Source organism: Oryx dammah, unplaced genomic scaffold (genome assembly GCF_014754425.2).
Source record: "Oryx dammah isolate SB20612 unplaced genomic scaffold, SCBI_Odam_1.1 HiC_scaffold_29, whole genome shotgun sequence".
Classification (NCBI taxonomy): domain Eukaryota; kingdom Metazoa; phylum Chordata; class Mammalia; order Artiodactyla; family Bovidae; genus Oryx; species Oryx dammah.
This window is the reverse complement of record NW_024070213.1, coordinates 114,706,434-114,725,061: the sequence shown is the minus strand read 5'-3', so window position 1 is coordinate 114,725,061 and position 18,628 is coordinate 114,706,434. Positions and strand designations below refer to the sequence as shown.

General features: G+C 35.9%; 1 protein-coding gene across 1 annotated transcript in view; it reads left to right on the top strand.

The window, feature by feature from the left end:
* Positions 1 to 18,628, top strand: part of TRHDE (thyrotropin releasing hormone degrading enzyme) — a 456,456-nt gene that overhangs the window by 271,087 nt on the left and 166,741 nt on the right. Inside the window, exon 6 of the mRNA XM_040233874.1 lies at positions 2,155 to 2,292. Within this exon, the coding sequence (XP_040089808.1) occupies positions 2,155 to 2,292 (138 nt within the window). The remainder of the gene's footprint in view (positions 1 to 2,154; positions 2,293 to 18,628) is intronic.

Sequence of the window (18,628 nt, the reverse complement as noted above, 5' to 3'; positions counted from 1 at the left end):
AGCCCTTTTTGATGTGAAATTCTTAGATGAAAAATAAGGACCAAATAAATTAAATATAAAGTCCACAGGCTATAAAAATAAGCTATTAGAAAATAAACCTTATAGTGATACTTGGATGACTAGTTAAATTGATTAAACATGCTAAATTATTGAGCAAATGATTGATTATTGTTTTTAAAGCCAGATTTAAATTAATATGCTTATGCTTATTAACACATATGCTTAGTTAACGATTCTTTTCTTAGTATATTTATTCTCCATTTCCAATTTTTAAAATCCAGAATTGGTGTAGTCTCAGCTTGAAATTACAGCTCACTCAGAAATGAAGCAATTTATCTGCTGGCCCAAAATTTGGAGGCTCCAGGAATGAGTTCAGAATTAGCTAGAGCAATTAAAGCACTGCAGTCTTTAATCTCTGTAATGATACTCCTCAGGTCCCAACTATCCAGGGGCTATTTAGCTCTCGTTATCTCTTGCAACTTCTTTTTTCTCTCCTCCTCCCTCAATGAAGGCAGTAGGCTCGGTGGACTGATAACTGCCAGCATTTTTGTTAACAGAACCCAAGCTGTTTCTTTAAAGCAGACTTCTTAAAGCAAAAACAACAGAGAAGCACTTCTTTTTTTTTTTTTTTACAGTTTATTTCTAACATAGCCAGTCAGCTTTTATTAAAGCAAATACTGATATCTCAACAAGACACGATTTTGTCTACTTTCACAAGTTTTATGGTAATGATTTTTTTTTTACTTTCTTTTTTTATTTTTTATTTTACTTTACTTTACAATACTGTATTGGTTTTGCCATACATCAACATGAATCTACCATGGATGTACACCTGTTCCCAATCCTGAACCCCCCCTCCCACATCCCTCCCCACACCATCTCTCTGGGTCATCCCAGTGCACCAGCCCCAAGCATCCTGTCTCCTGCATCAAATCTAGACTGGTGATTCATTTCTTACATGATATTATACATATTTCAATGTCATTCTCCCAAGTCATCCCACCCTCTCCCTCTCCCACAGAGTCCAAAAGACTGTTCTATACATCTGTGTCTCTTTTGCTGTCTCGCATACAGGGTTATCATTACCATCTTTCTAAATTCCATATATATGCATTAGTATACTGTATTGGTGTTTTTCTTTCTGGCTTACTTCACTCTGTATGATCAGCTCCAGTTTCATCCACCTCATTAGAACTAATTCAAATGTATTCTTTTTAATGGCTGAGTAATACTCCATTGTGTATATGTACCACAGCGTTCTTATCCATTCATCTGCTGATGGACATCTAGGTTGCTTCCATGTCCTGGTTATTGTAAACAGTGCTGCGATGAACATTGGGGCATAATGAATTTTTAATACCTATTGCTCTCTACTTTCTGAATTCACATATCACATCCAGAGATATTACAGTTTGTGGTCAATAATGGCTCATTATTTGTGGTGGTCTCCTGAAGTTCTTTTAGAAAATAAGTGTATATGCATGTGTGTATTAGAGATAGAATAAGTGAGACAGAGAGTGGAGGTAGGAACAGAAAGAGAATGGTTGTTGAATGGACTAGAAATAACACATAGTATTGGAATTCTGAGATTTAGTTATTATTCTTGTATTGAATTAATTTTAGAAAGGTTATTTGGGACTAGAATTTTAGATTTGACCCTGCAGAACATATAAACATGCTGTGTGTGCTCTGTCCACGGGGATTCTCCAGGCAAGAATACTGGAGTGGGTTGCCTTGCCCTCCTCCAGGGGATCTTCCCAACCCAGGGGTTGAATCCAGGTCTCCCTCATTGTGGTCCAATTCTTTACCATCTGAGCCACAGGGAAGCCCATAAGCAAGCTGGGTCAGTTTCATTTATGTGCCCACTCTCCAAATTTGCTTTAACCACTGTTAAAACAGAGTCCATTGTTTCTATTTAGGGCCTCTTGTAGCTCATTGGTTTTGTTTCATGTTGTGCTCAAATCAGCCACTTTTATTTTAGAGTGACTTAAGAGGCATTTTATTTACTGGTTTCTCTTCATAGCTAAGTCTCATCTAGTAGGCTGATGAGCATCATCAATTCAGCAACACACTGAAGATTCAGTTCATGTTGTCACCCATATTCTGTCATAACCATGAATCACCTGTGATGTTGTTCCACCTACTGTATTGCAGGAAAAACAGAGGTTTCTGACGGATGTTCTACATGAAGTGATGCTGCTTGACGGCTTGGCCAGTTCTCATCCAGTATCACAGGAAGTGCTACGGGCAACAGATATTGACAGGGTGTTTGACTGGATCGCATATAAAAAGGTGGGAATAGATAAGACCCAATTGCCAATTGGGTATTTCACTCTCCTGGCCAAATTCTTTCATGCTAGATATATATTTTTCTCTTCTTCTTGGCAGATAGAAATGGATTGTGAGAAAATATAATCACTAGATTCATGTCATTTTATGAATTAGGGTTTTGCTTTATAAACCAGTAAAATATTTGCCAAATAATGCATAGAAATATTGGAAGTACTAATGAGATAAATGTTTGAAGTCTTGATATGAAGCGGCTGTACAGATGGCATTATGTAAATGTCAGGTTTTATTGTTATTAATAAGACAGCTGACCTATGTAGTGACAAATTATTTCCCACCTGTGCCCCTAATACTTTTTGATTGGCTGCTACAAATGGGTATAGGCAGTGAGATGACATATGTATTTTATAAACATTATTTAAGGATGATTTGGGGAATTAACCATGTTTCCTGGATAATAATAAATAATAAATAGATAATAATAAATGAAATCTTAAAGAATAGACTTTGAATGGCAAAGATTTTGGACCAATGACTAGACATCTGTAGAAATAAGATATATTATGAATTTTTTTCCATTGTTACTTGTATTAGGATTTTTCCTTATATCTCTATCCTTTAGTTTTTCTAATTTTAACATAAGCACCTATATCTCAGTGTTAAACACTTGAAGTGGAAATGAAAGTCACTCAGTTGTGTCTGACTCTGTGATCCAAAGGATTATACAGTCCATGGAATTCTCCAGGCCAGAATACTGGAGTAAGTAGCCTTTTTCTTCTCCAGGGGATCTTCCCAACCCAGGGATTGAACCCAAGTCTCCCACTTTGCAGGTGGATTCTTTACCAGCTGAGTTACAAGGGAAGCCCGTTAAAAACTTAACAGCCATTTAATACTTGTTAAAATAATTTTAAATTTTACTTTGTCTTTGGTGTAGATTGGATTGCATTTATTGGGATTTCTGTATACTTTATTGATTTAATAATGTTTAAGTTTGAAAATAAGTTGCTAATATTCTTTCTGAAAAACAAGTTATTCTCTTTATGACTAGAGATCAAATAATGATTCACCAGAATTCTTTGGTGCACTAATTTGGATATTTGGGTTTACACCCAGGAAATGACTGTATCAATGATTATTAGTTAATATTGTTTGCTATAATATGTAAAGATGCCAATTGTGTTAAAAAATATGTTTTTGAAGTCACTGATCATTGCATTGGCTCAAAAAGGATATTTTTGATGCTTTATAAAAATAATTGAAAGTGTATAACCATATTTAAAGTATGTAGTGTTAATGTATATATTTTACAAATTAAATAAATAAAGTATATATAAATTTTTACATATGATATTTTGGGCTAGATTTTGGAAATTTGGATCATTCAGCTATGTTGATTCCTAAAATATAATGCAGAAAATTCATTAACTTAGCTTGAGACAAATTTGGAGACATGTCTAGTTTTTTCCCACCTAACTACCAATTCCAAAAGACTATTTGTAAATACCAATTTAAATTCTGTATGATAATATTAGGAAAATATTATTTTGATTAAATATGTTAATAGATGTGCTTTTTACATGTAAGTTAACATTTATTCCAGATTTCATATATTTGAGTAATTTTGAATTTAATCAAGAAGGCTAAGACTCAAAACAGTAGGAAAGAAGGAATTCACAATGATTATTATTTTACCCTCTCTACATTTGGTGCAAAGGCTTATCAATTTACAAATGTGATCAAGAGCAACCTGAGCCAAGATCCTCAGGACCATCATCAGAAAGGACACTGGCTTATTTGCCTCTAGCCATGTATCTTTATTTTTAATTATTTTTGAGAAATAGCTGATAAATATAATTGTGTATAATTAAAGTAGACAGTGTGATGCCTTGATATACATATACATTGTGAAGTGATTACCAAGATCAAGATAATTAACACATATGTCACCTCACCTAACATTTTTGGGGAGTAGGAAGTGAGGATGCTTAAGATCTATCTCTGCAACTTCCAAGTATATAACATTGTATTATTAACTGTGGTCACAGTGCTATACATTAGAGTATTAGAATTTATTCTTCTTATAAGTGAAAATTTGTAGTTTGACTTATATCGCCCAATTTACCCTTTCCCGTAGCCCTTGGAAACCACCATTCTATTCTCTGTTTCTATGAAATTGGTTTTTTTTTTTTTTAGATTTTATATATACTTAACACATAACATATGTATTAATATTTGTCTTTCTCTGATTTATTTTACTTAGCATAATGACCTTCAGGTTAATCCATGTTGTCAAAAATGGTAGGATTGCCTTCTTTTTATTACTGAATAAAATTCAATTATATATATATCATATTTTCTTAACCCATTCATCTGTTGAAAGACATTTAGATTATTTTTATATCTTGGTTATTATAGAACATGCTGAAAGGAACAAAGGAACATGGGTGTGCAGATATCTCCTGAAGATACTGGTTTAAATTCCTTTGAATATATAGGAGTGGGATTGCAAGATTATATGGTTGTCTGATTTCTGATATCTTTAGGAACCTCCATAGTGTTTTCTGCAATAGCTGTACCAATTTACATTCCCACTAACACTACATAAGCATTCTCTTTTCTTCACATCCTTGTTAGCATGTGTTATCTTTTGCTCTTTTGATGATAGCCATCACAGGTATGAAGTGATATCTTGTGGTTTTGATTTGTATTTTGGTGATAATTAATGATGTAGAGCATTTTTTCATATAACTAATGGACATTTGTATGTCTTGGAAAAACGTCTATTCAGGTCCTTTGCCCATTTAAAAATTCTATTATTATTATTATTTTTGCAGTTGAGTTGTATGAGTTTTTTACATGTAATTTGGATATTAACCCCTTATCAGATATGCGATTTGCTAATGTTTTCTCTCATTTTTCAGGTTGTCTTTTCAATTTATTGATTATTTGCTTTGCTGTGCCAAAGCTCTTTGGTTTGATGTAGTTCAGTTTGTTTACTTTGATTTTATTGGCTGTGCTCTTAGTCTCTTATCTGATTAATCATTGCTTAGACCAGTATTGGGCTTCCTGGGTGGTGCTAGTGGTGAAGAATATGCCAGCCAATTCAGGAGACAAGAAACGTGGCTCTGACACCTGGGTGAGGAAGATCCCCTGGAGGAGGGCATGGCAACTCACTCCAGTATTCTTGCCTGGAGAATTCCATGGACAGAGGAGCCTGGTAGGCTACAGTCCATAGGTCTCAAAGAGTCAAACATGACTGAAGTGACACAGCAAGCATGTAAGACCAATGTCAAGCATCTTTTCCCCTATATTTTCTTCTAGGAGTTTTATGGTTTCTCATCTTACATTTAAGTTTGTGACCCATTTCAAATTCATTTTTTTGAGTGGTGTAAGAGAAGAGTCCAGTTTCCTTCTTATGCATCTAGCTGTCCAGTTTTACCAACATCATTCATGGAAGTTATTAATCTTTCTCCTTTGTGTGTTCTTAGTGCTCTTGTCAAGAATCAGTTCATCACATATTTATGACTCATATCTGGAATCTTCTGCTCCACTGGTTCCATGTACCTGTTGCCAGTACCATGCTGCTTTGATTACTGTGGCTTTGTATATGGCTCAAAATCAGGAATGACAATGCTTCCAAGTTTGTTCTTCTTTCTCAGGTTAACTTTTGCCATTTGGGGTCTTTTATGACTCCATACGAATTTTAGGATAATTTTTGTCTAGTTCTGTGAAAAATGGAATTTTAATAGGGATTGTATTTGTAGATCATTTTCAGTAGTATGGAGATTTTCACAGCATTACTTTTTCAGTCTAAGATCACAGGATATCTTTTCCATTTATTTGTGTCTTCTTCAGTTATTTTCACCAATATCTCATAGTTCTCAGTGTATAATCTTTTACTTCCTTGGTTCAGTTTATTTATAAGTATTTTATTGGTTTTGATGCTATTCTAAATGGGATTGCTTTCTTAATTTCTCTTTCAGATAGTTCATTGTTAGTGTTTAGGAAAACAGCTAATTTCTATATATTGACTTTGTATCCTGCAATTCCAGTGAATTAATTCATTAGTTGGAACCATTTTTTTGTGTGTGAAGTCTTTAGGGTATTCAATATAGAATATCATGCCATCTATAGACAGAGATAATTTTACTTCTTCCTTTCTAGTTTAAGGCTTTTATCTATTTAATTTTTTTCTCATCTAGTTGCTATGACTTAGACTCCCAGTACCACGTTGAGTAGAAATGGCAAGAGTGGGCATCCTTGTCTTATTCATGATCTGAGAGGAAAGGCTTTTAGCTTTTCATCATTGAGAGGGGTTGTCTTCATTCTAGTCCTGTGTCATTATGCTTAAGTATCACTGAAAATGCTGTCCTTACTGTGCTTTTAATTGATGATAGGATCTATCCATTTTCCATGAAGACTTCTCAAGGAAAACATTTTCTTTGTAATAAGTGTATTGAGAAATAATTAACATGCAATAAACTATAATGCTTAAAAGGTACAATTTATATGTTTTAACATATGTATACACAGTGAAAATATCACCACAATCAAGTTAATGGACTCATTCATCAAAAGTTTCCTCATGCTTCTTTGTAATTCCTCCTCTCATCCCTCCTCACTCTTCCATTGATCAAGTTTTCACTGTAGATTAATTTGTATTTTCTAGAGTTTTGTATAAATAGAATTACACAGTATACACTCTTTTCTTGTCTGCCTTTCTTTCACCGAATATCATGATTTTGAGGTACAATTCATGTTGTAGAATATATGGATGTAATATAATTCGTTCATTCATGGGGATATTTGGATTTTTCTAGCTTGGAGCTGTTACAAATAAAGCTACTGTGAATATTTTTTCAGGTCTTTGTATGTGTGCATTTTGCCTCTCTTGGGTGATTACCAGCAATATTTAGATGAATAATGGAGAAGGCAATGGCACCCCATTCCAGTACTCTTGCCTGGAAAATCCCATGGATGGAGGAACCTGGTAGGCTGCAGTCCATGGGGTTGCTAGGAGTTGGACACGACTGAGCGACTTCACTTTGACTTTTCACTTTCATGCATTGGAGAAGGAAATGGGAACCCACTCCAGTATTCTTGCCTAGAGAATCCCAGGGATGGGGGAGCCTGGTGGGCTACCATTTATGGGGTCACACAGAGTCGGACATGACTGAAGCGACTTAGCAGCAGCAGCAGCAGCAGGTATATTTAATGTTTTATGATACTGCTGAACTATTTTCCAAAGTAGTTGAACCACTGTATCAAGGTAAACTCTCATCAAAAGTGTACCAGAGTTCTAATTTTTCCCGCATCTTCACCAACACAAACTAGATATAATCAGTTTGTTTAATTTTAGATATTGTAATGGTATCTCATTGTGATTATTAATTTACATTCCCCTAATGACTAATGAACTGAATGACTAATGATATTGACCATTTTTTCCTTTGCATATTTTCTTTTATGTATCTTCCTTGGTGAAGTGTCAGTTCAAATCCTTGGCTCATTTTTGTTTTTTTAGATTGGATTCAGTTCAGTTCAGTTCAGTCACTCAGTCATGTCTGGCTCTTTGCAACCCCATGGAAAGCAGCACACCAGGCTTCCCTGTCCATCACTGACTCCCAGAGCTTGCTCAAACTCATGTCCATCAAGTCAGTGATGCCATCCAACCATCTCATTCTCTGCTGTCTCCTTCTCCTCTTGGATTGTTTTCTTATTATTGAGTTTTGAGAATTCTTTACACTCTGAATATAGGTTATCATATACATGATATAAAATAATGGTTTTCCTAATTTGTGACCTTCTCTTTATTTTCATAGCAGTATCTTTCTAAAAGCAAACTATTTTCATTTTAAGTTCATTTTTCCATATTTTTTAATTGATAGTGCTCTTGGTGTCATGGTTAAGGCCATGAAGGCTATTCTTTTGTTTTTTCTTAGAGGTTTTTTAGTTTTCAGTTTATATTTAGATCTATATTCTATTTTTGAATCGAGTCAATTTTTGAATATACTATGAAATTTGAATTGAATGTTTTTCTTTTTATTGAATATGGATATTCATTTTTTCAGGAATCATTTCTTGAAATGAATTGCCTTTTCACATTTGTTGAAATCAGTGAGCTATCTATGTGTGGGTCTTTTTTCTGGACTCTTTATTTTGTTCTATTGATATATTTATTTATCTTGGTGCCAGCACCACATAATCTTGATGACTGTAGTTTTTAATAAGCAGTGAAATTATTGTTAGTCCTCCAATTTTATCCTTCTTTTTAAAAGTTATTTTGGTTATTCTTGATTTCTTGAATTTCTATATGAATTTTAGAATGTTTTGAAATTTCTTTTAAATTCTGCTATAATTACAGGGATTGCACTGTATTTATATAATAATTTGGGAGCATTGACACTGTAGCAGTATCGAGTGACCCATGAATAGCATACACTTTTCCACTAATTTAGGGCCTTTTTAATTTTCTCTCAGTAAGATACTTTTTGGCTCATTGTACCTAATATATTTATTTTATTGGCATAAAGATTTAAATGTTATATTCTTTTATTATTATTTTAATAGCATATAATATCACCTCTTTTATTCCAGATATTGTTAATTTTTGTCTATTCTCCTGATTAGCTAGAAGTTTACACATTTTATTCTAAAAAAAATCTACTTTTTATTTAATTGATTTCTGGTCTTACTTTGTATGTCATAGATTTCCTTTCTAATTATTTCCTTCTTTTATATATTTTGGATTTAGTTTGTTCTTTTTTCTAGTTTCTCACGGTGTAAACTGAGCTCATTAGTTGCAGGCCTTTCATCTGTCATAGTTCACGTGTTTATTTTATCAATTTCCTCTTAAAGTGTACTGCTTAAGGCATTCTCCAGCTTTTGATAGATAGAGATTTCATTTTCATTCACTTTATGGTATTATTTCCCATTTGATTTAGTAATTTATCCATGGGTTGTTTGGAATTTTTCCAGAAAATTTTCTGTTTTCATTTCTTATTTAATTCTGTTGTGGTCAGGGAAGTATATTCTGTATGACTTGAATCTTCTTAAATTTGTTGAGGCTTATCTCATGGCCTAGAATTTGGTCTCTGTTGGTAAACGTACTGTTTGCACTTCAAAAGAATGTCTATCCCACTTTTGGCTGAAGTGTTTTATAAATGCCAGTTAGGTCAACTTAGCTGATGGAATTGTTCAAGTCCTCTACATCCTTATTGATTTTCTGTCTACTTGTTCATCATGCTTTTTTGATGGGTGCTCATTGTTTGGATTCACCCACATGATGTCAAATCAAACTTCTAAAAATGTAGTAAAAAAACATTGGCCAGGTACCTGCTGGCATGTCTGAAAAATAATCTTCAATGTGAATCTGGAAAAATGAAGCTCAGAAAAATCTGGCTGTAATCTCACAGGCTTTGGTTTGCTAATCTTTATATCAGGCCCTCATATATTTTCTTGGCTTCTCAGCCTTTTGGCTAAGATCAAGTGGTGGCTCAGATGGAAAGCGTCTGTCTACAATGTGGGAGACCTGGGTTCTATCCCTGGGTCGGGAAGTTCCCTGGAGAAGGAAACGGCAACCCACTCCAGTACTCTTGCCTAGAAAATCCCGTGGACGGAGGAGCCTGGTGTCCATGGGGTTGCAGAGAGTTGGACGCGACTGAGCGACTTCACTTTTCTTTTTTTTCTTTTTCATGTATTTTCAGTGCTTTAGACTAGTTCTCCAGTTTTGCTTCTCTCAGGCCCATTCTATAAGCAAGTTAGTATGTGGGTAATATACAATAACCACCTTAACTCTGTGGATGGAATGGGTGTACTGTGTCATTCCAGGATGTATATGACAGATATTACTGATAACTGAACAGCCAAAAATAACATCAACTGTTAACATGTATCGAATGCTTTCTCTGTGCTAGGCAGTGTGTTAACTCTATACTTTCATTAACTCAGTTAATTTTTATAATCCCCTTTAGGGGTTGTTATTTCCATGATCCTCACTTTAAAGATGAAGATATTGATCATGGTCAATCCAAGGATATGTTTCCCAGGAAATCAGATTCTAGAGCCAATATTCTTAAACACTATCATATTTGATCAATATACTTGGCTAGAGCACTCATTCCAAAGTTATTTGTAAACTCCAAGTAATGTTCCGGGCTCTGTGTTCTGAGTGATAGGGATATTATGTCAGTAAGACACAAAAGAGGCTTCCCCCATGGCTCAGCAGTAAAGATTCCGCCTGCAATGCAGGAACTTCAGGAGACACTGGTTTGACTCCTGGGTCCGGAAGATCCTCTGGAGGAGGGCATGGCAACACACTCCAGTATTCTTGCCTGGAGAATCCCATGGACAGAGGAGCTTGGTGGGCTATAGCCCTAGTGTTGCAAACAGTCAAACACAACTGAAGTGACTTAAGCATGCATGCATGAAGACACAAAGGAGAAATAGCAAATAAATAAGTTAGGGCAGTAATATTTGAGTATTAACATCAATGTCTCCATTTTATATGTAGAAACATAACTCAAGTCATCTTAAGCAATAAATTTGTTGACTGAATAACTGGAAAGTGTGAGATGTTTTTCAGTTCAGTTCAGTTGCTCAGTCATTTCCAACTCTTTGCACTCTGTGAGCTGCAGCACACCAGGCCTCCCTGTCCATCACCACCTCCTGGAGTCCACCCAAACTCATGTTCATTGAGTCAGTGATGCTCTCCGACAATCTCATCCTCTGTCATGCCCTTCTCCTCCTGCCCTCAATCTTTCTTAGCATGAGGGTCTTTTCAAATGAATCAGCTCTTCGCATCAGGTGGCCAAAGTATTGGAGTTTCAGCTTCAATATCAGTCCTTCCAATGAACACCCAAGACTGATCTCCTTTTGGATGGACTAGTTGGAACTCCTTACAGTCCAAGGGACTCTTAAGAGTCTTCTCCAACACCACAGTTCAAAAGCATCAGTTGTTTGGCTCTCAGCTTTCTTTATAATCCAACTCTCACATCCATACATGACCACTGGAAGAACCATAGCCTTGACTAGATGGACCTTTGTTGGCAAAGTAATGTCTCTGCTTTTGAATATGCTATCTAGGTTGGTCATAACTTTCCTTCCAAGGAGTAAGCATCTTTTAATTTCATGGCTGCAGTCTCCATCTGCAGTGATTCTGCTTCCCCCCAAAATAAAGTCTCTCACTGTTTCCGTTTCCCCATCTATTTGCCATGAAGTGATGGGACCGGATGCCATGATCTTCGTTTTCTGAATGTTGAGCTTTAAGCCAACTTTTTCACTCTCCTCTCTAACTTTCATCAAGAGGCTCTTTAGTTCTTCTTCACTTTCTGCCATAAGGGTGGTGTCATCTGGATATCTGAGGTTATTGATATTTCTCCTGGCAATCTTGATTCCAGCTTGTGCTTCCTCCAGCCCAGCATTTCTCATGATGTACTCTGCATAGAAGTTAAATAAGCAGGGTGACAATATACAGCCTTGATGTACTCCTTTTCTTATTTGGAACCAGTCCATTGTTCCATGTCCAGTTCTAACTGTTGCTTCCTGATCTGCATACAGGTTTCTCAAGAGGCAGGTCAGGTGGTCTGGTATTCCCATCTCTTGGAGAATTTTCCACAGTTTATTGTGATCCACACAGTCAAAGGCTTTAGCATAGTCAATAAAGCAGAAATGGATGTTTTTCTGGAACTCTCTTGCTTTTTTGATGATCCAGCAGATGTTGGCACTTTGATCTCTGGTTCCTCTGCCTTTTCTAAAACCAGCTTGAACATCTGAAAGTTCATGGTTCTTGTATTGCTGAAGCCTGGCTTGGAGAATTTTAAGCGTCACTTTACTAGCGTGTGAGATGAGTGCAATTGTGCAGTAGTTTGAGCATTCTTTGGCATTGCCTTTCTTTGGGACTGGAATGAAAACTGACCTTTTCCAGTCCTGTGGCCACTGCTGACTTTTCCAAATTTGCTGGCATATTGAGTGCAGCACTTTCACAGCATATCATCTTTTAGGATTTGAAATAGTTCTACTGGAAATCCATCACCTCCACTAGCTTTGTTTGTAGTGATGCTTGTTAAGGCCCAGTTGACTTTACATTCCAGGATGTCTGGCTCTAGGTGAGTGATCACAGCATCATGATTATCTGGGTTATGAAGATCATTTTTGTACAGTTCTTCTGTGTATTCTTGCCACCACTTGTTAATATCAGATGTTGTTATGTTTAAGAATTATTGAATCCGGGCATTTTAACAATGTCATCAGAAATCTCTTTTCATTAACTTCTTGGCTCTTTGCCTTTGATTAATTTATGGATGATTCTTAGTTAGGCTGATAAAAATGTTGAGGCTGATAGAGTCCTTGAACCTGTGATCCTCATGAGCTTAGGAAAGAACCTCTATCACAGCAGAATCTGCATCGGTCTCTCCCCAAAGCTGTGATTTGTTCTGTTAAGTGACAGAGCTCTATTGGCCAGTCCTCTGCGCATCGGATGGACAGTCCCTATAAATGTTCTCTTGGCGAGCCTGGGTCATGCGCTCATCCTCTGATGGGAGAGATAAGTCGTATAAATGGTAGGTCCACCCAGATCACCTGAATTAGGGTTATGAAAGAAAATGATGGCTAGATAAAAGTAATGGGTTCCAACCTCAGAATCTTAGGAGTTATGATAGAAATATAAATAAGGTACATAGAGTCGTGAGGGTGAGGGTAAGAGGAGTGACAAAATGGCAAAAAAGGGCCATTCTGTGAAATTAGCCCAGAAAAGGGACACAGTGATGAATGAGTGGAACATCAAGGCGTTCAGTATGGCCAGAGCATGGTGAGAATTTGGGACAGCAGCAGGCTGAGGAGATAAGCCGGTGAGAACTTTTAGGACATGTTATGTAACACTAAGAAGTCTGAACTTTATCTATCAGGCCAAGAGGAACTAATAAAGAGTTTCAAGCATAGGAGTAACATGATTAAAATTGTATTCCAGAAAGAATATCCCTGAAGGTATGGGAGAGATGGAAATAATATGATAGATCTAGACATTTCAGTAAAGATTGTAGCAACTAGGTTTGTAGCATGTAGAATGTTTTTTTCTTTTGAGTGTAGTAGGTAGCGCTTAATAAAGATTTCTTGCCACCTCTCTTCTCTGCTCTTCTCCCTGGAGATCCCTGTCACTAGGCTACATTAACCTCTGCCATCAGTCAACCTCTCATTGTATCAGTGCTCTGTTGGCTCATCATCTCTTGTAATTATTCCCTAATAATTATTCTAAGTATTCCCACTTCTATTTTATTGTTATTTTCCCTGCATAGTAATTTTATTGTACTTTAAATCACTTCTTAAAAAGAACTGCATTACAGGGGTAGAGAAGATTATAGAGAAATACAGATTAGGAACCAATAAATCAGATACTGATTTCTTTGGATTTGAATTTTAGAACTGAGTGCTTTTGAAGAAAACAGTGTTAAATATGGATAGTTTCAAGGCCAATATTAAAATAAAAAATAAAACTCCTAAAACTGCATATAAATATTTAGAATGGGTAGAGAAAAAATGAAAACTAGTATTTCAAAACAAAAGAGAAAGAGAAAAAGTTACATCCTGGGAAATAGCCAATTTTCCATTTTATTTTATTTTATTTTATTTTTTTTGAGCCTAGGCTTTTTATTTTTTTTAATTAATTAATTTATTTATTTTTAATTTTTACTTTACAATTCTGTATTGGTTTTGGCATAGATTGACATGAATCCACCACAGGTGTACATAAGCTGGAAATGAGGATACTTTTATCCTAAATGTGCAGTGGAAACTGGAAAATACTATCCACAGAAAGGGAGACTGGAAAAGATGGATTGAAATAGTCTCTTTACTCTATGTTTGGGAACGCATGTACACCTGTGGTGGATTCATGTCAATCTATGCCAAAACCAATACAGAATTGTAAAGTAAAAATTAAAAATAAATAAATAAATTAAAAAAAAAAATAAAAAAAAAATAAAAACACAAAGGGAAATAAGAATCAGTGACCCAGTGACCTGGATGATGAAAGTGAGTGAATGCTCATTAAGTTTACATATGGTGCCAGGTTGGAGAGTATTGCTACAAGCTTGGGAGAGAGGAGCAGATTTCAAATGACTTAAAGAGGGTCCTTTAAAAACAAGAACACATTTCAGCAATATCTAGTTTGATATACTTTAGAGATCAAATGAAATTACATAGAATAAAAGGAAAGAATTGACAAGCAGGACAAACCCACAAGGGGTCATAGTGAATATGAGTTTAAAAAAAAATGGGACAGTGGAAATTCAACTTTTGTTATTCTGCCAACATATTGCAAAGTTAAAGTTTAAAATTCTTGCATAAAAAAATAAAATAAAATAAAATTCTTGCATGGCTAAAGCAGAAAATATGTATAATTTCTATCATCTTTAAAAGTGACTATGAAAAGGGCAATCAGCCATTTGCATCTTTTGTCCCTTTTGATACCAGGTTCCCCATCCACAGCATCATGTGAGCCAGGCCACAGTTAGTGCAGTGAGAGAGCACATACTGACTCTATACACAGGGCAGTGTGTTTCTGTAGAAAAACAATAATAATAATGACAATAGCAATAATAGTAGGATGATGCCTTCTTTCATGAATATAACCCAGTAGCAGATTTAAAACATGAAATTTAAAAAGTAATTATACTAAGAGTCATAGTAAAGCATATATTTCATTTAACAAGCATTTATAAGGTACGAGGCATTTTGTAAAATGCTTTGCATGTATTTTCCCATTTACTTTATACAAAAAACTTGGGATTTGGTGTTTTTAACCCATTTTACTTAACACTGTCATATTCACTGATGAGGAAACTCAGAATTAAGAAGTTCAGTGACTTCCCCAGAGTCAGACATCCAGCAAGTGAATAAGCAGCATCTGAAGTCTGCTCTATATAAAATCCAAATTTCAGGCTCTTATATAGAAAACTTTTCAGAAATAAATATATTTCGAGACAAGTGATTATATGAGCCATCACAATGAATGGCAACTCCAAGTTCTTAGGCCACCTTTGATTCCGTCTTTTTCTCATCCTGTTTGTCCGGAAATCTTACTGTGTCTGCTGTAAAATATTTCCAGAATTTGCCCTGTTCTCAATCATTGCCAGTGGTAAAGAACCTGCCTGGCAATGCAGGAGACATGAGAGACACGGGTTTGATCCGAGGGTCTGGAAGATACCCTGGAAGAGGACATGCAAACCCACTCCAGTATTCTTACCTGGAGAATCCCATGGACAGAGAAGCCTGGTGAACTATAGTCCATGGGGTCACAAAGAATCAGACTCGACTGAAGCGACCTAGCACACGGCACACACCCCACCATTACTGTTCCCATACTGGTCTGAAAAACCACTGTATTGCCACAATAGTGTCTTAAAGATCTCTCTGCTTCTAATCCTCCACCCCACAGTCTATTTTTAACCAGACACTTGAAATGATCATTTTTTTTCCCATCTGATGAGAACTCATAGGATTTACTCTCTTAACATATAAAATACAGAGCAGTGTTAATAATATCATGTTGTACATTACATCGCTAGAACTTATTTGGTAACATGACATAAGGAGAAAGTTTGTACCTTTGGACTACCTTCATCCAAATCCTCACCCACTTCCCCCTGTAACCACAAGTCTGATTTCTTTTTCTATGAGTTTGTCTTTGAAGTCTAATTGACGTGCAACACTGTGTTAGTTTCTTTGACACAACATAGTGATTTGATATTTTCATTTATTTGAAGATGATCGCCACAACAGTTCTGATTCATCATTTCTTCTTGCTTCATGAATTGTCCTTTCTCCCTACTTCTTGGAATACACACCTTTCTGGGTCTCAGGAGCTGCATGGCCCCTGCTTCCCCCACCTCCTCTCGGTCTTCCCAGATCAACACCCATGTTCCCGTGTTGCTTTTGGCAAGGCAAGCACCCTGGAACATTGCCTTCCAGTCTGCTGTCTGGGACAGTAAAACTTAAGCCAAATAGTCATACTTTGCTAGAAACCCTGCAATGACTCCACACCAAAATGAGAATAAAAGACAAAGTGTTTGCAATGACCTGTGAGGTCCTACCTGACTGCCTCTCACCATAGTCTTCCCAAGTCCTCCGTAGGTCTCTGACCCTTCTTCTCTTATCCCTCCTGACTTTACCTCTTCTTATTATTGCCCCATCACTCAACGTGATCCTGATCTACCTCTCCTGCTTTCCCTGAAATCCAACTAAACTCCCTCCCACACTAGGACGTTTGATCTGGGAATGTTGTTATTCTCAATATCATCATTGTTAGTTCTAACTTAAACTTGTTCTTGAAAACTTTATTTCAATGTCATCTTTTCAAAGATACCACCCACTTAAAATGCCAACTGATAACCTCACTCATTTTCTGCATTCATTTTTCTTATTCTGATCCACATACTATTTGATCGCTTTCAAATGTATAATACAATTTACTCATTATTCTGGTTATTGTGCAACCTGGTTTCCCACTCACCCCCCAATGAGTATAAGCTTCATAAAAGGAGAGATCTCTGTGTTTTTCACTGTTTTGCAGTACTCATTATGCTGCCTGCATATAGTAGGCACTCAATAAGTATTTGCTGAGTTAAAGTAAATGTCAGAAAAGCAATATAAGCAAAACAGTGTGGTGTTTCAGAGGGAAAGATCCCATCTGTTTATAGGAATTAGGAAAAAGACTTGGTACTTGAAATAGAATTAAAGAGTTTCAGACGTAATTCCATATGAATTCTAGGGGGGAAGGAAGATCATGTCACCCAGTCACTCTGCTTCCTAATGCCTTCTGTCGCATGTGGCCCGACCCCCAGCCCTGGACCACCTGGGACCCTTTCACGTCAACTCGGCTCTTCTCCTGCTGTCTCTGTACCCTCCAGCCTCAGGCACAATCAGCCTCCTGTTCTGCAAGCTTCCCCAGCTCTTATTCTTTTAAATAGATCCCTCTTTTCAGCTTCCACTTTCTCTGTTTACTGTCTACTACATACAGGCTATCAAATGAATATAGCAGTGCTATTTTGTCCTGTTTGGCACGTTTGTGCATACTGTATGGTTTCTGGCGTACGATATATATTGATTCACTGGCACTTGTGGTCATTTCTGTAAGACAGTTGGACAGTTAGGCTTTTGGTCAGGTATATAATGGCAATAATACTAGTAGTGGGAAAAATAGTTCTTTGAGAATTTATTTTGCCACTCAACATCTGCATAATTATCTCATTAAATCTCCCATCCCTGTAAGTAGATATTATTGTCTTCAGTTTACATACGAGTAAACAGAATCCCAGGGAGGCTAATGGTGTTCTCAGGCTTCTAGGTGTCAGAGCTGGGATTCTCACCTTGTTTCTCCTGACTCATGCTCTTTCCACTCTATCAGGATACTTTCTTTAACTGATTGCTATTATGCCACTGTTTCAATAGGAAATATGATTTGGGTTACAGTCTTTTGGCATATACTAAAGTTAGAGAGTTTCCCTGAATGAGAAAATGCAGTGTTTTAAAGTAAGTAACGTGCTGGCATACAAATAAAAAATAAAGGTTTGAAGTCTGGAAAGTAACTACTTATGGTTATGATCATCTTATATGGAATATGTGAAATTTAAGAGGTTGAGGATAATTAAGCAAAGAATAGAGAGACAGAGAGAGAAATGGAGGGAGAAAGAGAGAGAGAGAAAGATTGATATAGAGACAATTGTAGATAATCCTATCAGAAAAAGCTAAAGAATTTACAAATGTCCAATCTGGAGGACAAGAGGGCTCAGTGGTGACTAAATAATTTGGCTCTAATATATTTGGGAACGCATCTACACCCGTGGTGGATTCGTGTCAATGTATGGCAAAACCAATACAGAATTGTAAAGTAAAATTAAATAAATAAATAAATAAATAATTTGGCTCTAATATATAAATGGTCATTATAGGAAGGCTGTTCACCATTTCTCTGTCAACATAAAATGCTAAGTAAGATAAGTGGCCTTAAATTATAGGCAGAAATTTAAGTTCATTGAAGACAAAACTTTTTGACATAAGACAATTAAAACATTTTAGTATGAACCACTGAAGATGACAATCTGAATTCTTTGATATTCTTTAAAAATAAAATAAAAAATCTGCTCCCAAATTAGCAAACTAAATTATAAGACTACTAAAAAAGTTCCTACTGAATCTTGCTTCCATGGTATATTATAGTCAAATAAAGTAATATAAAATATATAATTTATTAGAAATTAATTTTGCATGTATATATTTATGTTTATATGATTTAAATTCTCCCTTTTTAGTAAATGTAGAAGTGTAAATGACAAAAGAAGCAAAG